Raw genomic sequence first — 25,165 nt, 5'->3', positions numbered from 1 at the left:
TATCAAGGGCCATCTACAATGCTGACAGGGTTAGGAGCTCTGGCAGTGTCTTGGTCTCTTGCTGTCACTGAAATGCAAGCTGTGTGACAAGTGACTTTGGCTTCCTTCTTCCTCTCCCAGCCTACACCACAAGAAAACCCCTAAGTCTAGTCTTTTACAGATGGAAAAAAAAATAATTTTCCCAGACTCCTAAGCCTTCAGTAGTTTGCCACTCAAATTTTCTTGCTGGAATTCTGATTCTAACAGCTACCATTTTATTTCTATGATCAAAAAGGCTGGAATATACACAACTAGGAAGCTGTTAAATTACATGGTGTTAGAGACTCTACAGTTCAGTCTCCTGTGCATATAACATGATTAACTGGAAGTGAAAAAGGGAGACAAATGTTTGTGTTGTGTCCATTTGAACTGTTTCTCTATAGATCTTTGGGTGTAAAGTCTTTGACTGCTGGGTAACTGGATTTTCTGAAGAAGAGCACAGAAATGTGGTTTGCTCTTGGACCACAGAGACAAAATGTGCTTGAGTTGCATTGCTTTGAGTTGGGTCAGGAATGAGCTGAAAAGGCTTGTTTAAACCAGCAATTTTAAATCTGGGATTTTCCCTTCTGAAAAATACTGGATGGGTGTTGTGACATCCTGAACATAATCACTAATCCAGACAGGAGATTATGTGAAGGTTTTTTTCTGTGAAATGATTCACATTTGTCAGTTCAGGGAACAACTGTTGGGGAAAACCCCTGATAGGGAAAATTCCAGCATCTTAATTGCTTAAATATTCACTGAAAAAGAAAATAAATATAAATACAATAAAAATATTACTTTCTCTTTGAGTTATTAAGAAAGTCATCTCTTTTGGAAGTAAGTTTTGTTTTGGATTAAGAAAACACAATAATTCTTTCCCATAGCTCCTTATTATTTGGGTTTTTTTTCTTTCCTCCTTTCACAGATAAAAACTGAGTAGGTCTTCAAAGTAAATAAATTATACAAATTGACACTTATTTTATAGAAAGACTTGTCCAAATAAGCTCTGTCCTATTAGCCTCCTTGTTAGAATTTAAATATGAATCTTTTACGGGAGTCTGTTACAATAAGCAAAACAGTGACTTGCATTTCTTCTTTTTGTGTAGTGGGTCATCATTGAACAGGGATGCTATGCATTCTCCATGGTGGTGGTACCACTCTACGATACACTGGGAGCTGAAGCAATCACATACATTGTGAACAAAGGTAGGACATTTTCAGTAGTTCAGCTGACAGAGCTGACTGAGGGCAGAATTACAGCCTTCTGCAGAAAACTCTTCTATTATGATGTACTGAAGTATGTGTGAATCTAGTCTAAACTCGTCACATTGATAATGTAGTTCTTTTCCATCAGCTGACTTGTCGTTGGTTTTCTGTGACAAACCTGACAAGGCCAAACTTCTGCTAACCGGTGTGGAAAAGGGAGAAACTCCAATACTCAACACCATTGTTATCATGGAGTCTTTTGGTGCGGATCTCGTGGAACGTGGCAAAAAGTGTGGCGTGGAAATCTTCAGCATGAGAGAAATAGAGGTAAGCGTGCTTAACCTCATTTACTGCTTTCATCCCGTTGTAATGGATTAGTTTCAAAATTCTTAGCTGTCTCTTGGATTGACATTTACACAAAAATATAAAAAATAATGGAAAGAAAACAACTTGGTAATAGTACTTCTCAGTGCTTGAAGTATAAAAGTGGATCTGCCAAGATGACGGAATGAAAGCTGATTAACGTGGTCCAGACTCAACATTAGATCTGAGTGTTAAGGCTTGCCCATGTGAAGCACAACATGATAATTATATACCATGACTAATACTTCAGAAATAGTTACTTTAAAAAGAGCTTGTGTAGGTTTTAGTCTTGCGAAAAATGGCATTTTCCCCTGTACGCTGAATCTACAAGATATTTCCTGGGGGAGAAGGAAAATGTCAGTAAACTTTTTACAGAATGAGGTTATGATGTAGGGGAATGAGATTTCCAGGTTTTGAAAGTAGAAACCATTTTGCTTAACCACGTAATGTCCAAGTCTTACTTTTGCTTGTAGTTATTTTGATTGCATAGATCTTATGCAAATGTATTTCATAACTTCACTTGTTATTTGGAGAATGTTCTCCCAGGATCAAATTGCATGAATTACATCTTTACTGTGAGATTATGAAACTGAATTTAGTCTGGTTTCAGCTGGAGTTCTGGTAAAGGCTTGGCTCACCAGGCCTTGAATATCTCCAGGTAAGTGTGCTTGTTCTGTGCAGGTGTCAGTAACTCCTGTGAAATGCCTCATTTCACTGAACTAGTTTTCGTAGCAGTTAAGACAGCTATGTTAACAGGGCCACCTTCTGGTAAAGATACAAAAACGTCTGCTTGCTAAAAGCTGATCGACTATATTGTAGCTAAGGAGCCTCAGCAAGGCAGCCAGGCTGAAACGGGGCTAAAAACATCATGCAGAGTAAGTGACGTAGACCTCACTGGCCAAAGGTTTGGGTTGGAAAAGGGTTGGCCCGACTGTAAGTTGTTACACTAAAATCAGCATCTTTCTGTGAGTTTAGCTGCAGCTTTTGACAGAGGAAGATGCTTTCCACTGGATCTTTCAGCTACATAAAACCAAAATTGGCAGTGAATGTTGTTTTCACATTAGAAGTTTATATGCTTAATTAGTGACTTTCAGTAGTACTTTGTAGCTCTTACTGCATTAATCCAAAACATCACGTTGTAAGTAACAGGTGCTCCAAGAGCCTTTTGTTTAAATATTTGAAGATAAATTAGAGGCAAACTTCAATATTTCTAACAGTGCTTCACTGAACAGGAATAAGTTTTTTATCACTTTTTTTTAAGGGATAGAGACTTGCTTTCTCCAGGAAGGTAACAATGAACTGTTTAGGAGCTTAGGTTGCAATAGAATTACTGTTTCTAGCTTGAAGTACTTATTTTCTGGATTTCTGTCTTGAGCGTATTGCTCAGCTGTGTTTGGGTTATGTGACCGCTTCCTCTGTGTATCCCCCAGATACCATCAGCTTGGTTTTTGATGCCCAGTATCTGTATGTATTCTGTGGCTACTTATTGCTGAGTAGCTAGGAATAAATGGTTTTTTGGTAGGGAAAGATGGTGGACTTCTGTTCTAAGAGACCAAAAGAAGTGTCTGGAAATCTTAGCTATATATTCAGTTAAATACCAGATCTTACTCAAAGCGGGTTGTTGGGAGGTACTGAGCTTACCCTGGTACTTGAAATGCAGATGATGTTTTGAGCAGACAACTGTGTTGTCATAATGGCAAGTCTTTGCATAATGCACCCTTTCAAAAAGACAAGCCTGCAGGTATGGGAATGTTAACTGTTTCCAGACATCCCTCATCTTAAACCTCTTGGGCTGATCTGAGAGGTACATCATACTAAAGGAATTCTAGGGCTAGTAAAGGAATGCATGGAGCTGTTGTTGTGTACTTGGAATGTAAAGGCAATGGTGAAGTTGATGTCTGTCCTCAAAGGGTGCTTTCAAAGCTATACTTAACAAAAGGTCCACTTTAACTTGCATAAGTCCTCAAGCTACTGTTGTCTTAAATAGGTGTAACAGTAATGTCTCGATTTGAAACTTTAAAGCTCATAGATACTGAAGGTCAGTTTGCAAATATTTCTTCTTAATTATTGTATCCTTTGATAAAAGGATCGTTTTGGTGTCCTTTCTCTTCTGCCTGAAGACCCCTGACATTAATGCTCAGGCCTAAGTAAGTAAGGAGGGAGATAGAAGAGGTTCTGCATGAGAGATTCCTGTACCTCCAGTCCTGTATAAAAGGAGTACAAACCACCAATGACTCCTTCCATGGGGAAAGTGTCTTCCTTCTCACAAGCAGTGATAGTGTGAGGTGCTTACTGAGATGGATAGTGCTTCATCTATTCAACAGTTGTCAGTGGTGCATCTTCTGCATGAAGTATAGGATTGATTTGTCTATCTTGTCATAACACTGCTAAACCTTGAGCATCCCCTTGAGCATGACGTCTGGTATACTAGCTGGAAAAAACCTTGGCGAGTTTTAGATAAGTTATCCCTTTTGTATTTGTAGAACATAGTAGTTATTACATATGTTTTTAAAATGTCTTTTAAAGTCTTTGTTACTCTTATAGTGATCATAAGATGGTTTGGGTTGGAAGGAACCTTAAAAATCATATAATTGCAACCCTCTGATCACAGGCAGGGATGCCACCAATTAGGATCAGGTTGCTAAACAAGTTAAAATGCTGTAACAGACAGTCTGAATAGTGAAGTATTATGGTGCTTGTAATGTTTAATATATTTAAAGCAAGAAAGTTTCATGTATATGTCTAAACTCTCTCCATTTTCTCTCCTTTCTGTAGGAGCTGGGAAGAGCACACAGGCAAAAACCTATGGTAAGTATGAAATTAGTTCAAGTGACAATCTGAAGCTGATGAGCATTCTTTAGATCAAACTAGCAAATCTCCCTATCTCCCATAGCTCAAAAGTAACACTAGTATCTTGATATTTTGTCCAGAAAAATATTTTTCCTTGTTATCTTAACCATACTAATACTTTCTTAACTCTCATAGCCTCCAAAACCAGAAGATCTAGCAGTCATCTGTTTCACCAGTGGAACGACAGGTACACCTCATTACATTCTGCAGAATTTATTGTCCTATATGTGCAAAATTAATTCAGAAGCCCTCCTACTTTTTTTTTCAAGACTTTCCCCTACTGCTGCATCTTTTTGGCAAGTAGTTGCTGGGGAAGTGTTATGATAAGACTCCCGCTGATATCTTTCTTTCCTCCTCCCCCCCCATCAATATGGGATTGCAGTATTGAGGGTGGAGGTGTTACATTTTTGGTCTTGGAAATAAGTACTGAACCTGTATTTGCATAGTAATAAGGGCTATGCATCAGACTTCAGACGATATATCAATTCTTCCATAGTCTTTTTTGTACTGTATTAGCAAAATTGTTCCATACCTCTAAGCAGCCTTGCTGTAAGACCAAAAGAGAGACTCTCAAGATGTCACTTGCTTGACATTTGTGAGTTAATACCCAACACTGGCACAGAGCAAAAGGAAGGAGTACAATGACAAGCTACGCTTTTAAATTTCCATGAGAACAGAAATTAGTCTGGGTTTGATTGCAGCATCTTCACAGAACAGTTGAATTTTGAATGAGAAGCTTATCCAAGAAACAACAATTTCTTAAGGATTTATTCTCCTTAAAAAAATTAGGCTTTCAGGACAAACTTACTACTTAACTGTTGCAGCTGTCCTTGAAAGTGTTAGTAAGTTTTCAGCCTTTGTTTAGTTGATACATAAGAAATGTATTAATATCAAGGAATGCTATCAGATTAGTTTTACCACTGTTGAACTTAAAGGATCTAAATTTCACTGTTGAATCTTCACTTCCTTCTTCCTTAGGAAACCCTAAAGGAGCTATGATCACTCATCAAAACATAGTCAGCAATGCTTCAGCTTTTGTGAAAACTACAGAGGTAAACTGCAAAGATTAACTTTGTAGACTTGCATGAAGGGAAATAATCTCATGAGTAAAACAAACATTAAAATCTCATTAACTTAGGTTTTAAGGTTTTAGTAAGAGATAAGTGAAAATGTAACTTGACAGCTCTCTGTCCCCGCTAGTCAGAAGTCAACGTTTACTGGTTTCTTCTGTCACTGTCAAGAAACTGATAGGTTTACAATTTGTTCTGATCTAAGAAAAATGTTAGAGAACCTGATGTTGGATGGACATTACATTGTGCCGTGGGCATATAATGTTTCTCATTAGTGCAAGCTCTGTTAGAAGGTGTGTGTAGAACCTAACCTTTTTCCCCTGAGGATGGGAGAAGCTATCATGTATTTTAAACCCTCGAAATATTTAAAGCCTTTGCATAAAGGAGCAAGGAGCATGACTTTGTATTTTTACTTGATACAGTGTTAACTTATAGCTTACAGTAGACAACTAAAGTTCATCTGTAGGCTAGTTAAGAAGATGGTTCTAACACATGCAGATGCAATTAAAAGTACACTTGTACTTTTTTTGCCAAGTACTATGCAAATAGAATTGTCTTTAAACTAAGCAACTGGTCTCACAATTAGCTCAAGTAAGGCACTCCTGATATCAACCTTAGTGTTAATTGTTCAAGCAAACTTACTGATCTAAGATGAAAGTGGTTTTTTTTAACCCCAAAGGCATACTCTTTTAACTTTTTTTGTTTCCCCTCCCACAATGGGTGTAATGGAACTTTCTGTGGCTTCTATCAGAATTTATTCATAGGACTGTGAATAGAAATAGTAAGTTATAATAATCTGGTCACTGTAATCAACTCTAAAAGACTATAATTTCTGCAGTGTATCTTTACTCATGCTAGAAGTCATTGCTGCAGTCTTCCTGATGAAGGAAAGACAAAGCAGCTTCATTACAAACAAAACTAAAGCAAGGACTGTGCTCTAGAGTTTAGATGCTAGATTTCACTGTTGTGTTTCTTAGGCAAAATAGAGAATCAATGAGAATTAAACTTTTATTAACACTTTCAGAAAACATTTATGCCTTCCTCTGATGATGTTCTGATATCATTCCTGCCCCTGGCTCATATGTTTGAGAGGATTGTTGAGGTAAGCATCTGTTGTATTGAATTACTGACAAGCTTGCTTGTCTTACAGAATGCATGTCTCTTGGATCCAGGTGATACATGGTCTTGCTTCTTGACTCTTGCACATGTATATGAAAGCTTGAAATAAGGTTCAGGAAAACAGTGTCCCATATCCAGTGAGCACTCAACCATTGGTTTTCATGCTAAAATATAAGCATTAACCTTACAGTTAGGATTAATAAGAAACTGGTTTACTAGAACATGAGATAATCCCTTAGCACATGTACACTGCCTAGAAGTTCCTTCCAATATAATCAGTGCATTGTTAAAAATCCATGCCATTCTTAAGTCTGCAAACTTGAAAAATTTGTTTTATAATGTGGCATCCTGTTTGCTTACACAAAACTAATTTTAAGTTGGTTAAACTTACCATTGCTTCCAAAAAATTTCTGTAAGGAGGAAGGAGGTTTGCTTCTGTGGAATTCTCTTCCAGGAAACAGAAGTGACTTTTAATGCCCCTTAAATGACAAACTTTGAAGTTCTCTTGGATCACTTGTTTTACTGTACAGAAAAATCTGGGGCTAAATTTTTGAGAATGAGAGGGCTCAGGTTGTTTTAATACTGGCAGTTTTGAGGGCTCAGGTTGTTTTAATACTGGCAGTTTTGAGGACCTCTGAGCCCATAGTTGAGTGCTATACATTACTGAAAGGATGCAATTTCCTCAAACTACTTATATACTGCAGAGGCGCAGGTATTTAATTACTGCACTTATTGAAGTTGAATTAACATATCCTCCTCAGGTGAGATTGCAAATACATATGTTCAGGGTTTATGTAGGGAAATAAACAACATCTGTGCAAATGTGAAAAGTCACATGGAGCCAGAAATTGTCCTGTGATTTCTGTTAGGAATCCTAAACTTTCTGCCAAGGGTGTGTGTGTATACATACAAAAATGTATATATGAGTGCATCATATGTTATGAAGATTGGAAATTAGAGCATAACTGAGGTGTACAGGCACTCCTAGGCTTTCAGCACTCCTTCTCCTGGTAACATTGGTAGCAGTCATCTTCAGTGTCTGTTTTACTCCCCAAGATACTCTGTCTTGCACCAAAAGATACAAGCTCTGTAGGTAACAGCTCTGCTCTTGATTATGCAGTAGAAACAGGATGGGAACTTCTATTCTAAAGGATAAAATGAAAAGAAAGTGTTTGGATTGCAGAATTCCTCTGCTGTTTGAGGCCTGTACAAAGTAGGTGGTTATTTGTATGTTTATATGAGGATGTGAAGCAAGAACACTTTTGGCAGAAAGCAGGAAAGATTTGTTACTGTTTGGGGTAGATATGAACACAGGCTCTGTGAGAAGCAATCTTTAGAGTCGCGTTGTAAAGTTGATGTTTGCTTTTTTTTGGCTTCATAAGGAAGTTAGAGGGTCAGTAAACTTGACACAACAAATATGTTTGCACCTAGTAAAGCCAGTTACTGCTTAGTCCATCTGGACTGATACATTTGCTGCTTTTAGCAGATGGTGGCAAAACACAGGTGAAGGGGAAAAGTGACACTTTAACATGTCTTATGCAGAAAATGAGAGAATGGATGGCAGGGAATGAGGGAGTAGGTGTTATGGAGGAAGTTGGAGAAATAAAAACAGGTAGGTATAAACCCGAGGAAAGAAGAGATGTTAAAAAGAATAAGTTAAAACAAAAAAAAAAAAGAAGAAAGGTGGGGTGGGGTGGGTGGTGAAGCTTCTAGGCTCTTAACAGAGAATATAGAACACAACAGGATTAAGTCTGCCTTCCTTTGTGTAGGTCTGAAGTGATGTAGAAATAAGCAGTGGCTCTGCTAGAATCTTTTAAAGAGCATCTTGGTCACCTAACAAATCCTGTGACATGAGAAGGAAAACCAGAGTTCAAGAGAATGGGAATGAAGTAGCATAAGGCAGAAATCCCCACTGGACTAGTAAATAGCTTGTGCTGAGTTTAAATGCAGAATTTCTTAGTATATATCAGGGAATATGTGGAAGTTTAGTATTTTTAAATAAACTTATTTAAAATGGAGAAGTTCTGCTTTTCAGTCTTTTGGTACCTCTTGAGTTACTGACATTGCCTTATTTGGCCAACTGCCTTTTTTGCATAGGGGCTTTTGTGCTAAGCTTGAAAGTCCTTGGCTTGTGTACACTAGGCATGTGTTGCTACTTGGTCTTTCTAGTGCCATCTTATAGTCTGAGAATGCTGCAGAACTAGTCCAGAAGCTGAGAGGATTTAAGGTGGATTCTGCACAGTCCACACTGCATAGGATATGTCATACATATACAGCTGGAACACATTGTACTTCCTGTGTTTTCGGAGTGTTTACTTTTTTCTAACAGTGTGTGATTCTGTGCCATGGAGCTCGGATAGGATTCTTTCAAGGGGATATCAGACTACTTATGGATGACCTAAAAACACTGCAGCCAACTGTATTTCCTGTAGTACCAAGACTGTTGAACAGAATGTTTGACAAGGTAAGTCTACAGGCATATGTCTAGACCTGTGCAGGGTTTTTAAGAGACTTCATGAAGTTTGTGCTGCCAGGGTAGGAGTAACCGGCTGTACTCTGGAATATTAAATGGAGCATGCTAAGAAATTTGTGTTTCTCTTCCTAAAAGAGAGCTGAAAGTGCAGGGAGTAGTACTGGTTGTATTACAACACTTTCAGGCAGCAAATACTAGTGTTCAGAAGTCTGACTAGTGAACTTGGTTCTCTCTGTCTTGATAAATGACTTACTGTTTTGCTCTGAGCAAGTTATTTAAGTCTCGTCTACAACATGAAAATGAGGCTTGGCATCTGCATGCCACACTTTTAGCATCTGACTCATGGAGTGGAATTTGCAAAGCAAGGTCAGGTATTTGCCTGTGTTTGCATGGACACATACAAGTTTCCTACACAGCAGCCAGTGTGTTCTAGCTGGGAGAACTAAACCAGCCAGTTGGGAGTGCTGGAGAGAGAAGGTGTGTCAGTAGCTCCACTCTCCTGTGTGTGCTGCTTGCCTGCTCAGGGTCATCTGAGATGGGAATTTGGAAGCAGATTCTTTCTTGAACTTCAGATTTTAAGTTGTCCTTTTGCATTTGGACAACTGACTCTTTGTAGAATACAGCCAGAGGATTTAAAGGATATTAAGTCCTGTGACTGCTAAAGAAATGGCAGAACTGTCTATGCTGTCTTAGCTGGGACATTTCTCTGCTTATGAGACCAGAGGAACAGCAAGTAACACAAGGTTCTGTTTGGCCTCAGGACCAAAATTCATTGGAGGGGAGGAAATCCTGAGACCAGCCTTTAGTGCTTCAAATGCAGTGCCTCATACTGCACACACATTCTGTACTGGAATTTGAGAAGCAGAGACAAAGCTTGGGACTTTCTTCTCATGATGTCCTCTTGGTTGTGAAGTCTGGTGCCCTGAGGCTTTCACACTGCTACAGCACTGTTTCACCCTAATTCAGCCTTGCAGTAACCTGGCATATGAAGTGAACAAGTTGGGGAACTTGAGTGGCAGGGGGGCATAATGCTGAAGAGTGGCTGGGTCTTCCTATTTCCAAATGAATATACTAATGTGTGGTTTGCTGTTGAGTCTGCTCTGTGGCTTCCTGAGAACAACTAGAAGGAGCCTTTGACAAGTGATCTAAAGTGCAAGTTTGTGAATGCAAGACAGATCTCTCTTTGTTGTCTCTGAAGTTACCTGCTTCTCCTCAGAACACCATGCGTTACTTTACATGTTATGTAAGGGTGCTTTTCAGAAAGCGCCTCAGCATTGATTGATTATGCTCAATTTGAATTTTGATGATACTAGAATAGAAAAGTAAGCCATCCGTTTTCATTCATACATTTTAATGAAGAAATTATACATTGAAACAGCATCACACAGTTTGGATATCAAGAATTAGTTAAGTGCTTATTTCAACTCTTGAACTGAGGTAGAGGTTAAAATAAAAATACTCAAGTATTTCTTACTAGAATTAAGATGCCTACCAATAAAGGTTGTTTTAATTTCCTTGGTTTTCACTGTTAATAGTCTTTATGCATGCATCTGTAAGGAAAAGGGAATAGTAGGTAGTCTGCCAGGCTTCTAACAGTAGTTCATCTTTCTTAATAGATTTTTGGACAGGCAGATACTTCGTTAAAGAGGTGGCTGCTGGATTTTGCTTCCAAGAGGAAAGAAGCAGAACTCAGAAGTGGTATAATTAGAAATAACAGTTTCTGGGATAAAGTCATCTTCCGCAAAATACAGGTATGCTTGAAAGCCTCTGAGTTGAAGTTTGCAGTTACTGAATTTCATATGAATGTTTAGAATCTGGTATGGCTTTCATCACTGACTAAAGACTACGTGGCTACTCAGAATAAAAATCAGAGCTGTCTTTATTTTCGACCTCATTTTTTCAATTCCCTTAGTTCTCATAGTATCAGCTAACTGTATTAAGGAAGTTACTCTAAAACAGTCTGGTGCTTCTTTCTTATCGCTTTGAAAGCAAACACTGTCCTCCTGAAGGAGGAATGCAAAATATGACACAGTGCCACCTGTAGCCCCTACTGTCTCCTCCCTGTTGGTTACTAGTACATTATGCCTGCTGTTATATCTGACACTCACTTGCTATGGCCTTAACCTTGGTTGTACAACATACTCCTAGCTGCTTTTTATAGCATTCAGGATGTATGAGAAGCTGATAGAAGGCAGTTAAAAATAAAGCCATCGCTGTAAGGCCATGGCTTAAGCTCTTCAAACTTTTGGCCGAGTCTGCATTGCAGTGACACCACAGCATAGTCTGTATTGATACTGTTTGTTTGAGATATCATGTCTTCCAGCCATTAATGAGAGTAAAAACACCGCAAGAAAGACAGCTTGCAATAGTAGACTAAACTTTATTCTCTAACACTCGTGGGTGGCACTGTAGGTGAACAGTGGCTGAGGGTGGAATAGGAGGCGACTCTGGAAATATCTCTAAAATGCTTTTGGTGTCCACAGTATCTTGTGTCTGTTGTAGGCAAGTTTGGGAGGAAAAGTAAGGCTGATGGTTACAGGAGCAGCACCTGTATCTGCAAGTGTACTGACCTTCCTGAGATCAGCTCTTGGTTGTCAGGTGAGTTGCTTGGCCTTAATCCTAAAACATAAAGATTTTAATGCCTGATTCCAGCTTTGATGTTAGAGCATTTCCAGTAGTCTGATTATATGGATAACTCTCTGATATTCTTGGAGATTACACAAGTTCATACTCTTTTTCTGAGTTTCTCTCAGTCCTCTGAAATTTCTGCATTCATCCCAAAATCTTTTAAATGAAGTAACCAGCTGACCTGTCTTAAAGGGAAGATTTTTTTTTTTCAAGGGGGCTACTGCAAGCAATAAATTACACATCTGGATTAAGTTTCTGGGGTTTGCCTTGCTTTCAGAAGTATTTGCAGCTTTAGAGAATCTAATAATCCATGTGATGATATTGGTAGTGTTGTTTCTTTGAAGATGAGGTTGGGGTGAATCAGTTTGCACACATTGCATTTATCTTCAAAGCCTTTTCAGAGCATGTTTTGGAGATGAAACCTGAGTAACAATGGCACAGAATGGAACAAATGTGTTGAAATAAATTTCAAGGATAGAAAACAAAAATACTGTAAAATATCAGGTTTCTGTAACTTCAAGTTTCTCAGTGGTGTGCTGGTGTAGCAATGCATTTTGCATAGAAAAGCCTTGTATATAATAATCACAGAGCTGTGATGGGGTGTACGGATTCCATTCCTGGCTGTCTTGGACAAACCTGTCTTTAAATGATGTGAAGGAAGTCACTGCTAGTGCTATGGTTCTTTATTTCTTTTTCTTGCTTCCTCTGGTGCTTTCTGTTTTAATCTAAACAGGTGTCATAAGCTATGTGAAATTGAGGGAGACTTTGAGTAAATATTGGTGGAATATATAATATAAGCACTTAAAATTATGTATTGTGATAAAACTAATATTCTTTTTAGAAGATGTTACACTCTTTTTACACTCAAATTTAAACAACTAGAAAAAAGAAACAAAATATTAATTTCATTTTAATGAAGAAACTGTATGTTTAATTTAGATAATATTTTGATAATATTTTGATTCCACATTCTAGTTCTATGAAGGTTATGGACAGACTGAATGCACAGCTGGATGCTCCCTGTCATTGCCTGGCGACTGGACAGCAGGTATGATGTTTAATAGTCCACCTATCTGTTAAATTTCAGGGTGCTGAGGTCCCTGATATTATTTAATCTTCAGTAACACCTATCATGAAGGAATAGATTAGTTTTCTTCAAATGAAATAAAAAGTTTTGAAGGCATCCCTTGAAGTTTCTACTCCTAAATAGCTATGAATGTCCTGGAAAATGAATGTGCTGGAAATCTAAATGGCAGTTTTTGGTGTTGGAATGAAGAGTCTGCACTTCTGTCAGCTGTTACATCTCTACCTCCCTAACTGAAATAATATTGATAATTGAAACTATAATGAGGCTTCTGCTGCTTAAATATGTATGTAGAGTGAGGATCCTGATTATAAGAAAAAGCAGGCCCAAGTAGATGGTTCAGCTTGTAACATTCTAGGGATATCTGGATATTTAATGTTTCAGTGCCAGCAGTCTTAAGCTACCAGAAATCAGTTTTCCATCTTTCTTCAGTGTGAAACCAGCTTATTTTTTTAAGAATCTGGCTAAAAAGCAGTTCAGACTGTGGAGGTGTTACTCTATTTAATAGGTCATGTTGGAGCACCAATGCCATGCAGTATCATCAAGCTTGTTGATGTACAAGAAATGAATTACTTGGCTTCCAAAGGAGAGGGTGAGGTAAGTAATTTCAGAAGGTCAACATGAGCCTCTTGTGAAATCTTGGAAAATGGTTTTTTTTGTTACTGAAATAACAACTAAGTTTAGTAAAAGTGCTAAACATGGCCTGTTACCTAAAATCTAAGATGCCTGCGTGCAATACCAGTTAATGATTCACAGAAGCAAACCCAGAAATAGTATATTGGAGGGGGGAAGAAGCAGCTTACATAGTAATGTGTTACCCCACAGTATGTATGGTTGTGTGACCACCATACTGTCTTCCAGCTGTGTAGGATAGCTGAGAAGGTACAATTAGCTATCTCATGCTGCATTTATACTTCAGCAGAACGCTAGCAGAGAACTTCCCTGCCACACTACTGCCAAGTGCTGGAGAGCAGCTGATGCATGTAGCTGGTTACCTAGCATTTGATGTGTGAGATGAGGTAATTTAAAATGGCTGCAACACTTCTAAGAGAAATGGAGATAAAATGCCATGAAGGATGCTGATGATTTGAGATGAGTGCCTGCACATTTTTCTGCATTTTTTTTTATGCAGCCTGCACAAATTGAACATGTTTTACAAATTGTACTTTCAGGACTCAGCTTCGTATGTAATGCTATAGACTGTTGTTTAAAATATTTTTTCCAAGTAAAATAAATACAGATTGAACTTTGTGTATATACTTTGAACAGATGTCTATGTAGTAATTTACTTTCCCCAAACCGTGAAAGGAAATTAACTGTGGTGTCTTTCATATGCTTTTGAGAAGCTGAGGGCAGCTAGGGAGTGAGAAATTAATAAGTTAAAAAGTAGCTTGAGAAATTAAAAAAGTAGCTTGAGAAATTGACTGCTTTGTGGCTACAAACAATTTATAATCTTTGTTTTGGTTGTAGTTGGTATGCAACTAGAGACAGAAATACTCAAGGATTTTATTGAGCTTGGTAGTGAGAAACTGTTTGCAAGTGGAGAGCAATGTCAAAATTCTTTACTGTCTTGCATATCACCTCATATTTAGTCTTGATCAGCAATTTTTACTTCACTTTAGGCATGCATTTAAAGCCTGGTCTGCTAGAGGAATTGAGTATAAATTCTTATAATAAGAAACAGTTAAGTTGTGGGGTTTTGGGGGGGTTTTTTGTGGGTTTTTTTTGTTTGGTTGGTTGGTTTTTTTGTTGGTTTTTTTTTTTTGGTGTGTGTTGCTTTTGTTTTGTTTTGGTTTGGTTTTTTGTTTTGTTTTGTTCTTTGGTTTTTGGGGTTTTTTTAAATTCTTAAATATATTTTGCTTGCACTTGCTGTAAAAGTTTGCTGCATTAGGAGTTGCTTTGGACCAGAATAAAAATGGTAGCCCCTTAATATATTAGGTACTGTCTTAGGCCTGAAAGACAAACTTCCTCAGTGTGAACTATCCTGAATATAAAAAAGTGTTGCAACTTGTTTCACAAAACTTGAAGCCCATGGCTATGGAACTAGCTCTACTTATCCATTTGCCCTAAAATAAGTCTTCCAGCTGAAAAGCAAACAGTAGGGAGAATTAAATACTCCTAGTCTTCCTTTCTGAGAGTAAGCTTTCTATATTCTCTGCTCTCACTTTTGTCAGTTATCCATGTTCAAGAAGGCTAAATTTGTGAATAGAGTTATATATGATCATATGAAAATGAGGTCTTAGTGCTAGTTAGCAGGATACAGATAAATGGTTTGCTGTCTCTACTGGGAAATGCTGTTGCCTACTGTCTTCCTGGGGTAGTAGGAGCCATGAAAAATTAAACATTGGATTGATCAGTCTTTGGAATTGACTGGGATATTGGTTTGGTTCCAAGTTTGGTACTGTCTCTACAAGGTCATCATAACCCTCACTAACACTCTGATCTCCCTCCTGTTGACATCTCATGTTCATTGTACTACAGTTGACCAGCATGCTGCGGTAAGCACTGAAATACTTAGGATGAGTTTTTCAAGAATTGGTTGCTGAACTACATTAGTAATTTCTTCTAGTCTGAGAATCTATATTAGTGCCTGAAGACTTTTTAGCCAGTTCCTTGCCCATTTAACAATTGTACTAATCCCCTAGAATAATAGTTGGCCTAGTACTGGCCTTAATTGATATTTATTCTCCATTTGTGCTTAACTTAAAACTGCATTTTCTATCCCATATCTTCTAGATTTTGTTCTAGAGTTCTGATATTATTGCCCAGACCAGACCCTTCTTACTGTCTCCTATCATCATGTGTGCCAAGTCACTCCCATGCTAGTGTGATGGTTTGAATCCTTTGTTGCTTCTGAGGACTATTTTGTAGAGCTTTTGAATTTTTTGAACTCCTGATTCCTCAACAGTTGTGTGCAGTGGGCACTTTAAGTTTTGCTTCAATCTTGTTAATCTTGCCTATCTCTGTGTTCTCATTCTTAGGGAAGGTTTTCTATAGTCCTGCCGTTCCTTAAATAGTAAGAGTTGTATTCTGTGTCCCCCCTCTCCCCACCAAAGAAAACTTACAACCTTGGGTGTTATATATGCGAAGAAAATACTTAAATCTGGGAGTGTCTCTGGATGCTTCAGGCTCTATTCCATGTTCCTGAATAAAACAATAGAATATGTGTCAGTAAGAGAACATAAAAATAAAACAATTAATTTAGTGTGTAAGGTCTGACCTAATTGTGGCAACCTCTTCACCTATAAACTTTTAATTATGTTGGTCCTTTTCTCATATCTTATAGACACATTTTTTGATCCTAACAATTCCCATGCATCCAGTTATAATTCAGAGATGTTGTTCTTGGTTTTCTGCTTGGTACACACATACAAACTTCAATTTAATGAAATGGCTGGGTTTCTTTATAGAAAAGTCTTGAGTGCTCTAAGTCCTTAGGTGTTAACTGGTTTACTTTTGGACAACAAATGTCATTTGCTTCACACACAGCTTTTTTTTTTTGTTTGTTTTCCCACTAGTTTTAGCAAACAATGCACAAAAAGCTGAAATGAACATGTTGCCAGGCTGAGTGGTAGTATTTCTGGATCCAGCAGAATTTCTTCACATAAATAAAAACATTTTTTTTACTGATGAATTGAGATTTTTCAAATAGCAGGTAGGAACACTGCTGCTAGAATGTAAGAGAACAGATGCTTCCAATGACTTCTTAGTATACTTCATAGTAATGGAAAATGTTAGGTCTCCAAAACCCGTAAGTAGAGATCTGCACAAACACATGAGCTTCATCTTGTCTTTTTAGTGGGGGTTTTTGAGAACCATCAGAGAAAGCATTTGTTGCAAATAGTGATTATTAACTTTGCTTCATACATTAACAAACTGCTATTTTCAGGTGTGTGTAAAAGGGCCAACTGTGTTCCGTGGCTATCTGAAAGATCCAGAAAAAACGGCAGAAGCTCTGGACAAAGATGGCTGGCTTCATACGGGAGACATTGGGAAGTGGCTGCCAGTAAGTTAACTTACATAACTTCTATAGCTATCAGCAGTAATTTAGAAATAAAATAGAAAACATTTGGTATTGAACAGAGTGAATTAGGTGAAAGATAAGTAATTTGAGGAGGAGGATAGTTACTGTTGTAGCTAAATCTGTATGCCTGGGGCTAAAAAAGTATCAGCAGTATCAGTCCCGAGGCTTTCCCTAGTTTAGATTAGATGGATGTGTAACCTGTTCCCTTCTACCATTAGTTTGACAGTGTTCTGGCTCTAGCACAGTTTTACTGAGCATGCTTAAGCTGTATAGATTGGTTTTCCACTCTAAGTGCCTCTTCTGAGTGAAAGTTATTTCTGTCAACAGAATGGTACGTTGAAAATCATTGACCGGAAAAAACACATATTTAAACTAGCCCAGGGAGAGTACATAGCACCAGAGAAAATAGAGAATGTGTATCTGAGATGTGAAGCACTTGCACAGGTATTTGTTCATGGAGAGAGCTTGCAGGTAAGCATTTTTCAGGTAATTTAAAAAATTACTACAAAAGGAGATTGCAGAAAAGTTTTTCTTCCTTCCCCCCCCCCCCCCCCCCAAGCTGAAATCTTAAATTTTTATCTTAAATTTTTATCATTATACATTTTGGTTCTGAATGGATTTCAGCAATTACATAGCATGTTTCTGTATTTAGTTTCAGACCAGGTAGGGGAGCTGAACTAATTTAATTGGGTATTAATGACTGTGTATAAATTTGCTCAGAGTATGCAGGGGGGAAAAAAAATACAAAAAACCCAGGTTCTTTCAAGTGTAAATAGAAGTGTGGGTCTTTAAGAGTAATTCTCTCAAGTGCAAGCTTCTGAACTGCAGTCCCGTGTTCAGGTAGCAGAAAGCTGCTGACTGTACAGCAGGATCAGAAACTCACTCCAAAACCTGATTAGTAAGAAATGTGTAGGAACTAAAGTGTTGGCGTAAAGAAAAAAAACTTGAAAAAAATTCCTTTTTAGGCCTTCTTAGTAGCTATTGTGGTACCTGATCCTGATTCTCTTCACAAATGGGCCAAGAAAAAGGGAATTGAAGGCTCCTATCAAGAGCTATGCAAAAACAAGGTGAGACATATCTAACTAAACAGCTGTTCTGCATAAACTTTTTCAAGTTGATGCTTATACAAGCATGAAGCTATACAGTGTATTCCTGTATCCACAGGATGTCAAAAAATACATTCTGGAAGACATGGTGAGAGTTGGGAAAGAATCTGGTTTGAAGTCATTTGAACAGGTAAGACACTTGTGAGAACCAAACACCTAATTCTTTAAACTTCTCAATACCAATATAATCTGATTCTCCAGAAACTGCTTTTAATTTGCATCTGGAAAACTTTTAAAGTGATGGGTTTTATGATATCTGGGCAAGTTTATAAAAGCCTTTCCTATTTCAAGGAATGCAGCTTGGCTAGTAACTTCTTATTTTCCAGGTGAAAGACATTGTCCTGCACAGTGAAATGTTTTCTATTGAGAATGGCCTGTTGACACCAACACTGAAGGCGAAGAGACCAGAACTGCGAAAATACTTCCAGTCACAGATAGATGAACTCTATGCTAATGCCAAAATGTAACTGCAAATGGAATGAGGAAAGTGGCACACATGTCTACTGTTGGTCTTCATATCTGTATTTTGACTACAGCAAACATAGGGAAGGAAACTGTGCAATCATTAACTTGTACAAAAATGGGTACTTGCCATAGGAACATTGAAGAAATGGAACACTGCCTTACTGTCAAGTTGTGTTGCATACTGTTTTTATGGTGACCTACAATTTCCAAAAAGAGCCTTAACTATAAATGGTAACTCTAATGTAAGTTATTTAATATTTCCTTGGCCAAAAATGGGACTTGCCTTCACCAAGGAGCTAAGGTTTTATTGCCAGCATGTTTGCTGTCTGCAGTGTGTTTTGCAGTTGTCAATTCCACAAAGGATTTGGCAGCTATGAAAATGCCTCTAAGTATCTTGCATCTTCAGAAAAATGACTTAAGTCTGTTCAAAAAAACCCCACCACCCAACCACCAAAAAACCCCAAGCCCTTACAGTTGTATAGCTGGTATCACATCTTTCATTAGTCCTAATATTAACTGGGGCAAGGCATCTGAGTTGTATCTCCCTTCTATATCTGCATCCAGTTCTGAGATGTACTTTCATAAGGTAGAAGTCAGCACTCCACTCAAAGGAGACTGATGAATAGAAGTTCGTCAGAGTAAGTCTACAGATGTGGTTCTGCACCGGAAGTGTGGATGTGGTTAAATCAGCAAGTGTAGCCTCGCTACACGGTGCCAGCCCTGCAAATGAGCTGATCCTAACTCTGGCAAGAACACTAGAGACTTAAAACCAAACCATTCAGAGGCTGGGCTATGCTAACAGTCAGGGTAAACACTGCACCTGTACTAGCCACTTGTTTCTCTGTAATGACCTTGTATTTAAAATGCATTTTTAAAAAATGTGCCAGGTCCTCTAAGTGGAAGAGCTTCTGACATAACCTCTGTTTTCCATGCTTTATGTATGAGCCACTGAGTATTCTTCACTGAATAGCAAAATAGGTCAGGTAGAATGTTTTTTGCCTGATGCTTTGCAGCAATTGGAAGTATTTATATATGCCAACAGAACTGTGTGTTGGCCCAGGATAGGTATTTGTTCAGGGATAAAAACCTAATTCTCAGATAAATTGCAAAATAACTAGTTACCTTTTGTTTGAGAAATCAGCAGAAATAAGCCTTATTACAGCATAAGTCTTTTGCTATCCTTAATAGAATTGGTTTTGCATTAGCATTCATTGCTGTTTTTTTGAAAACATGGATATATGTAAAATACAAGCACAACAAGGTTTGCACTAAGATTTGTGTGTGATTGTAATGCACTACTCTGTAGCATAATTTCATACATGTGTGCAATTAAGGTACACAAATCCAAGTCAACTGTTAGAGCAGTAGTTTGTTACATTGGAATTCAAATGTTTGCTTAGTGTTGGCTATTTCTATGTTTTATAAAACCAAAACAATTTTCAAAACCAATGAAGGAAACCAAAATAAATATTTCTGCATTTCAACTCCTTGACGTGTTTGTTTATCAAAGAAATGCTGCTGACTAACAAGCCCAGGTGTAATTTGGTAACTGACACGCTGTAAAACTCCACTGCTATAAACATACTAAATACAGTCTAAAGGCTGGTTGTTTACACTTTTACTTTTGGAAAGTAACTTCTTAGGTTGAAGTTTTTGGCCAATATTTGTAAGAAAGGGATGCTGTTATATGTAACTTGCTCTTTTAGTATATTCCTAAACAAACAAATCTTGTATTGTTTGTCTGTTTTCAGTATAGTTTCTGACAGTTGTGTTCTTACCATCATCATGAGTAACTTGAATGAAAGCTGGAGTTTTCTTAAACTCTTATGTAGCTTGTGAGTGGTAGTAGTTTTCCTTATTCCTGCCCTTACACTGTGCATCTGGCTTCAGTCAGGAGTATGGTATAAAGGATTTCATGGGCCGAGTTACCACACCAGGGTAGATGAAGCATCACTACCAGGACACTTCTTAGAGCTCTATGTGAATACAGATGCCATTGTGAGATACTAAGCACACTTCTGTTCCTAGCCATTGTAGACTTTCTCCTCAAAGTGATCCTGTATGTTCCTTTATACATTTCTTCTGTACTGAAAAAAATCTAAACCAAATTTTTGTTACTTATTCAATAACCAAGTATGTGTATGCTGCTTGGAAAGACAGACTGAAGTGTCACTAATGGAGATAGCTGAGAGATGGATGACAGCTGGATCTAAGGTTTAGGTTCATAACACATTGTATCAAAGAAAGCTTCCTGGAAGAGCCACATATGACTACTGAAACAAAGCTGTGCTGTATTAGCCTTGCCTCAGGGACTGCTAAGTGAGGCTGGATGTTATAGCCAGCAACTTAGAAGTCTAAAGAGACCTTGCCACCAGTTAATTCTGAAGTAATTATTTCACTGTGTTTTAGCTTATTGGGTTGATAACAATGGGTAGCTGGGCAGATGATCTTTAGATAACACCCTGACTGTGGATGAAGAGATGTGACATCAAAAGGGCCTCTCTCAACTAGTGAGACTTTTGATGAATTGCTAAATCCCTTATTAACAAATTATTAATTTAAATGCCAGAGATGGAATTAAGTGTTCAAGGTAAAGCCTACTTTTTTTTTTTTTTTTTTTTTTTTTTGCACGGTATTACAGCAAGTACTGGTTTTGTGTGTTATAAATTATTATCACAAGATTTCAGGTTATCTTTACAGAAGTAATCTCGTCCACTTGTTTTTCGAGATGCACAGCATCAGTTCAGGGAAGGGGGGCGGGGAGAAGAAAACGTGGAGTTTTGTTGGTTGTTTGCTCTTTTTTTTTTAGTCAGACTAATTAATGGAAAAACACTCAGCAGAGTGATGGTTGTGTGAATTCTTTAAACACGGAATGAACGGCGCGGGCCCCCTTCCTTCCTCGGCCCCGACCGGTGTCAGAGCTGGGCTGTGGCGGCGCTGTCCCTGTCCCTGTCCCTGTTCCTGTTCCGGCGCGGCGGCTCCTCCCCCCGCCTTCCCTTCCTTCCTTCCTTCCCGGCGGCGGCGCGCCCGGTTCGAACGGCGGCGGGAAAAGCGGGAGTGTGCCCTGAGGGGTCGGGCCGGGGGGCGCTGGTGTTCGCGGGGAGACGGGGCCGGGAGGGCGGGACGAGGGTCTGCCCTGCCCGCCTTGGGGCGCTCGGCGAGGCGGGCTGGGACCTCCTGCGTGAGGGGAACTGCAGCGGCGGAGAGGAGGTGCGGTCCTGAACAGCATCGTCGCGATTTATCTCTTTTATGTGCCTGGCTCGTTACTAACTGATGCATGCTGTATAGAACTTATACGTCGGTCTAGGCTAATGAAGTGGGTTTTGCTGCTTTTAGAGTGAGCTGAGCTTAATAAATTGAAGTAACAAAGATTTCCCGTTCTCTCCCAGGTACTGACACAGAGAAAGCTGATTTGTGTCGGGGACAATTTTTCACTGACTTTATCCTCAGCATATACTGAATAGCGAAATGTCCTCGAAGAAGAAAATAAAGAAGACTCATACAAGCTATAAATTAGAGGTAGGTTTTGCTAGGTTGGGCAGAATTCAAACAAGCCGGTGTTTTGTTTTTGTTCAGAGCATCCAAAGGAGGGTAGAGAAGATGGTGAAGAGTGTAGAGGGGAAGCCATAAAAGGAGCAGCTGAGGTTACTTGGCTTCTACAGGTGGAGAAGAGGAGACTGAGGGAAGACCACATCGTGGTCTCAGCTTCCTCTCAAGGAGAAGAGGAGGGGCAGACACTGATCTCTTCTCTGTGGTGATCAGTGACAAGACCCGAGGGAATGGCCTAAAGTTGCATCAGGGAGGTTTAGGTCAGATATTAGAAAAAGATTCTTCACCCAGAAGGCTGCTGGGCACTGGAACAGGCTCCCCAGGCAAGTGGTCACAGCACCAAGCCTGACAGAGCTCAAGAAGTATTTGGATGATTCTCTGAAGCTCATGGTGTGACTCCTGGGGATGGTCCTATGCAGAGTCAGGGGTCAGATTTCAATGATCCTTTTAGGTCCCTTCCAACACAGGATATTCTGTGATTCTGTGTTGTGTTATCATGCAGTCAGGGCATTGTCTCTGGAGGTGGATGCACGGTAATTAATGCAGGGCTTGCTTTGCACAGGCACTGGGTACTGCTGTGCAGTCCCTGCTGGGGCAGGCTTGGGGTGCGTGCGTGGGGTTTTCTTTTTTTCCTTCTGGGAGTAGTACAAAATGGACCAGTGACTTTCAAACAGGCAAAAGTTTAAAAACAGTCTCATAAAAGAAAAGAAAACAATTTGTAGAGGAAAGAGTTGATGTGTCTGTAACAGAACTTGTGGGGCACTGCTAAGCACTAGTAAAATTAAAAAGCTCAGGAAGTTGGTGTTTTCTGCTTATGATTCACTCTCCATGCACTCACACAAATCAGTGAGAAATTCACTCTCATGTGGTAAGAATGACACACAACTGTTTCATAAACCAGTGTCATTCCCTTTACCCTTCTGTTTTACAGAAGTGTCTATGTAATCCTTGATTTAAAAATTCCCCTTTTTATAAGGCTACACTATAACTTTTCAGTTTTTTAAAATGACAATAATTAGATTGAACAAGGATGGAAATTTATGTATTATAGAGATGAAAGAAGAAATACTTTAATGCCTGAGAAGAAAAAGGACACAGATCATAGAAATCAGATACTAGACTGTTATAAGACTTCTAAGCTTGCATACTTATTTTTATGAAATAAGACAAAGCTCACACTAGAGTACAGTATCAAATAGTGCAATGTACATGTTTTATACTATCACTTCTCTGAGAGGAGGAAACCCATAGCCTGAGGAAAAAACATGCTTCAAATAGTTTATGCCATGGCTCAGTAGTTAATATGGTCCTGGTTAAATGTATTTCTAGTCAAATGTTCTTGAAATTCATTGTCATATTTAATCTGTTGTGCATTCAAAAAGCTGGATAAACTGGCTGTTAATTTCATACCCATCCAGGAACACAAAGCCAATTCCAATCTTCGCTGGAAATCACTTCTGCTTGAGGAACCTGATGTCTCAAGGATATTGAAGGTAGCGGAAACAAAACACCTGGAGGAGCTTGATGATTCCTTTGGTTAGTATTAACTTGAATGTCATTTAATGTATGATTTTCGCAAAAAAACCACAAGGGCAAAATACTTCAATGCTTACCCAGGAAAAGTTATTGGTTTTTTTCCAGAGAAAGTAATGGACAGGAGAGACAGAGAGTTTGTTATGTTATTTTCTATAATTTAGGAAGTAACAAGAATAATGCTGTAATATGCACAAGTAAAAGTTAACAGAAAAATACTGGCTATTCAGGTTTTATATCTGAATGGTAGAATTTCACATATTATAATATTGCAGATGTGTAAGAATTTACATTTAAAACTCTAAGTTCAATATCTTAAGTTATTCTCTATTAAGCTACAGAAATTATGAAGTGAAATTTTTGCTATTGTAAATTTGCTATGGCAGCAAATTTGGACATTCACAGGGATGTTGTTGTGCCAGTTTCAAATCTTATTTAAAAAAATAACATAAAACCATACAATTTTTGGTGAAGGATTAAAACCATTTCCATGCTTTGTATTGTACTTCTGTAATGAGGCCTCAGTATAGAGGCAGAGAATCAATTTAGATGAAGTAGGTGCTCCTGAGTGAAGTCCTCTATTGTTGTGTTATATATATATAAATAATTGAAAAACTGTGTGATTTGAAGTTGTAGAGAAAATGCTAAGAGTTATTTCTCAACTGTAATTGTTATTACTCTAAGAAAATCATGGAAATATACATGTGACTACTAGAAAGAGCATTGAGAATGAGCTATAAATAATTTAGCAAGAGGGTTGTTATAAGGGCAAGACAGAAAGATGAAAAGCTCTTCTTTCCCTCACTTCTGTGCTACGTATTTAAATTATAAAAAGGATGCCCACTGACACTAATGTAAACTAAGACAAAATTTATGTGGCAATGTGCTTGAAAAAAAAATTTATACTACAGAGGGCATGCTAAAACCCAAAGTTCCCAGAGTTCTAATCTATTTTGGTAGCTACCTTTAAGAATTCTACATTTACAAATATTCTGTAGCAGCTGTAACTGTCTTCTTATAGCATCCAATAAAGCAGCTTAAAGTCTATATTAACAAAAATTAGAAAGTAGTTGTTTAAATATGTAGAAGGTTTATGTATGCCATAGCAAAGAGAGACTTCAAAGACACTGTACAAAATATATATGTGCCATATGTACATGCCCAGCTTTCCTGCACCTTTATTTTGAGTTTGTAAAGAAATAGCAGGTGGCTGGGTACGTAAAACTTTTCACTACATATTTTTTTCTAATCCTCAAATAATACTTTTAACAAGAACTTCCTTTTTAATAGCTAGCAAACCACAAATACCCTAACTAGATGCTTAATGGCAAGCAGTGCTCCTTGCCTTGAGAGATGGGAGCAGTTTTCATGCAATTTGTTTTCTGTTCTTTATAGATCACCCTTTGCACAGTACTGCTGTGGATGCTTATGGAGAGGAACACTCACAAAACGAGTCACTTGGTCATGTTTCAGCACTGCAAAGGCAAAATACAGAAGGAAGGTCTGGTGAAAAAAAAAATAGAATTGCCAGCATTTTATCTTTAGATTTTTAAAGTGGGAAAAACATTCTATTTGCCGAGTTTCCCTAGCTGCTTATTAACCAGATGCTCTAACTTAAAATTCCCAAGATCAGAAACCAAAAGAGTGAGGTTGAAGATTGTAGAAAACAAATGG

The 25,165-nt window shown here is 38.3% G+C and overlaps 2 protein-coding genes and 1 long non-coding RNA gene across 7 annotated transcripts in view; all 3 read left to right on the top strand.

The window, feature by feature from the left end:
- Positions 1-19,893, top strand: part of ACSL1 (acyl-CoA synthetase long chain family member 1) — a 38,352-nt gene extending 18,459 nt beyond the window's left edge. For all 3 annotated transcript variants that reach the window (XM_064652630.1, XM_064652632.1, XM_064652631.1), the window contains exons 6-21: positions 1,128-1,227; positions 1,376-1,554; positions 4,366-4,398; positions 4,576-4,627; positions 5,419-5,492; positions 6,535-6,612; positions 8,959-9,093; positions 10,719-10,853; positions 11,605-11,700; positions 12,706-12,778; positions 13,323-13,411; positions 16,704-16,820; positions 17,166-17,309; positions 17,804-17,905; positions 18,003-18,074; positions 18,271-19,893. In XM_064652630.1, coding sequence (XP_064508700.1) covers positions 1,128-1,227; positions 1,376-1,554; positions 4,366-4,398; positions 4,576-4,627; positions 5,419-5,492; positions 6,535-6,612; positions 8,959-9,093; positions 10,719-10,853; positions 11,605-11,700; positions 12,706-12,778; positions 13,323-13,411; positions 16,704-16,820; positions 17,166-17,309; positions 17,804-17,905; positions 18,003-18,074; positions 18,271-18,411 — 1,620 coding nt within the window. In that variant the 3' untranslated portion in view covers positions 18,412-19,893. The remainder of the gene's footprint in view (positions 1-1,127; positions 1,228-1,375; positions 1,555-4,365; positions 4,399-4,575; positions 4,628-5,418; positions 5,493-6,534; positions 6,613-8,958; positions 9,094-10,718; positions 10,854-11,604; positions 11,701-12,705; positions 12,779-13,322; positions 13,412-16,703; positions 16,821-17,165; positions 17,310-17,803; positions 17,906-18,002; positions 18,075-18,270) is intronic.
- On the top strand, positions 6,619-8,650 carry LOC135413246 (uncharacterized). Its single transcript, XR_010430143.1, has 2 exons — positions 6,619-7,199; positions 7,233-8,650. It is a non-coding gene; the product is annotated as an uncharacterized LOC135413246 (long non-coding RNA).
- Positions 19,894-20,011: 118 nt separating the features above from the next.
- CENPU (centromere protein U) overlaps positions 20,012-25,165 on the top strand; it is a 25,038-nt gene continuing 19,884 nt past the window's right edge. The window contains exons 1-4 of one of the 3 annotated variants that reach the window (XM_064652654.1): positions 20,012-21,619; positions 21,799-21,928; positions 23,377-23,494; positions 24,887-24,992. In XM_064652654.1, coding sequence (XP_064508724.1) covers positions 21,878-21,928; positions 23,377-23,494; positions 24,887-24,992 — 275 coding nt within the window. In that variant the 5' untranslated portion in view covers positions 20,012-21,619; positions 21,799-21,877. The other 2 variants (XM_064652652.1, XM_064652653.1) reach the window with 2 other exon arrangements.

This window comes from Pseudopipra pipra, chromosome 4 (assembly GCF_036250125.1).
Source record: "Pseudopipra pipra isolate bDixPip1 chromosome 4, bDixPip1.hap1, whole genome shotgun sequence".
In the NCBI taxonomy this organism is placed as follows: Eukaryota; Metazoa; Chordata; class Aves; order Passeriformes; family Pipridae; genus Pseudopipra; species Pseudopipra pipra.
This window is presented reverse-complemented; position numbering and strand designations above follow the sequence as displayed.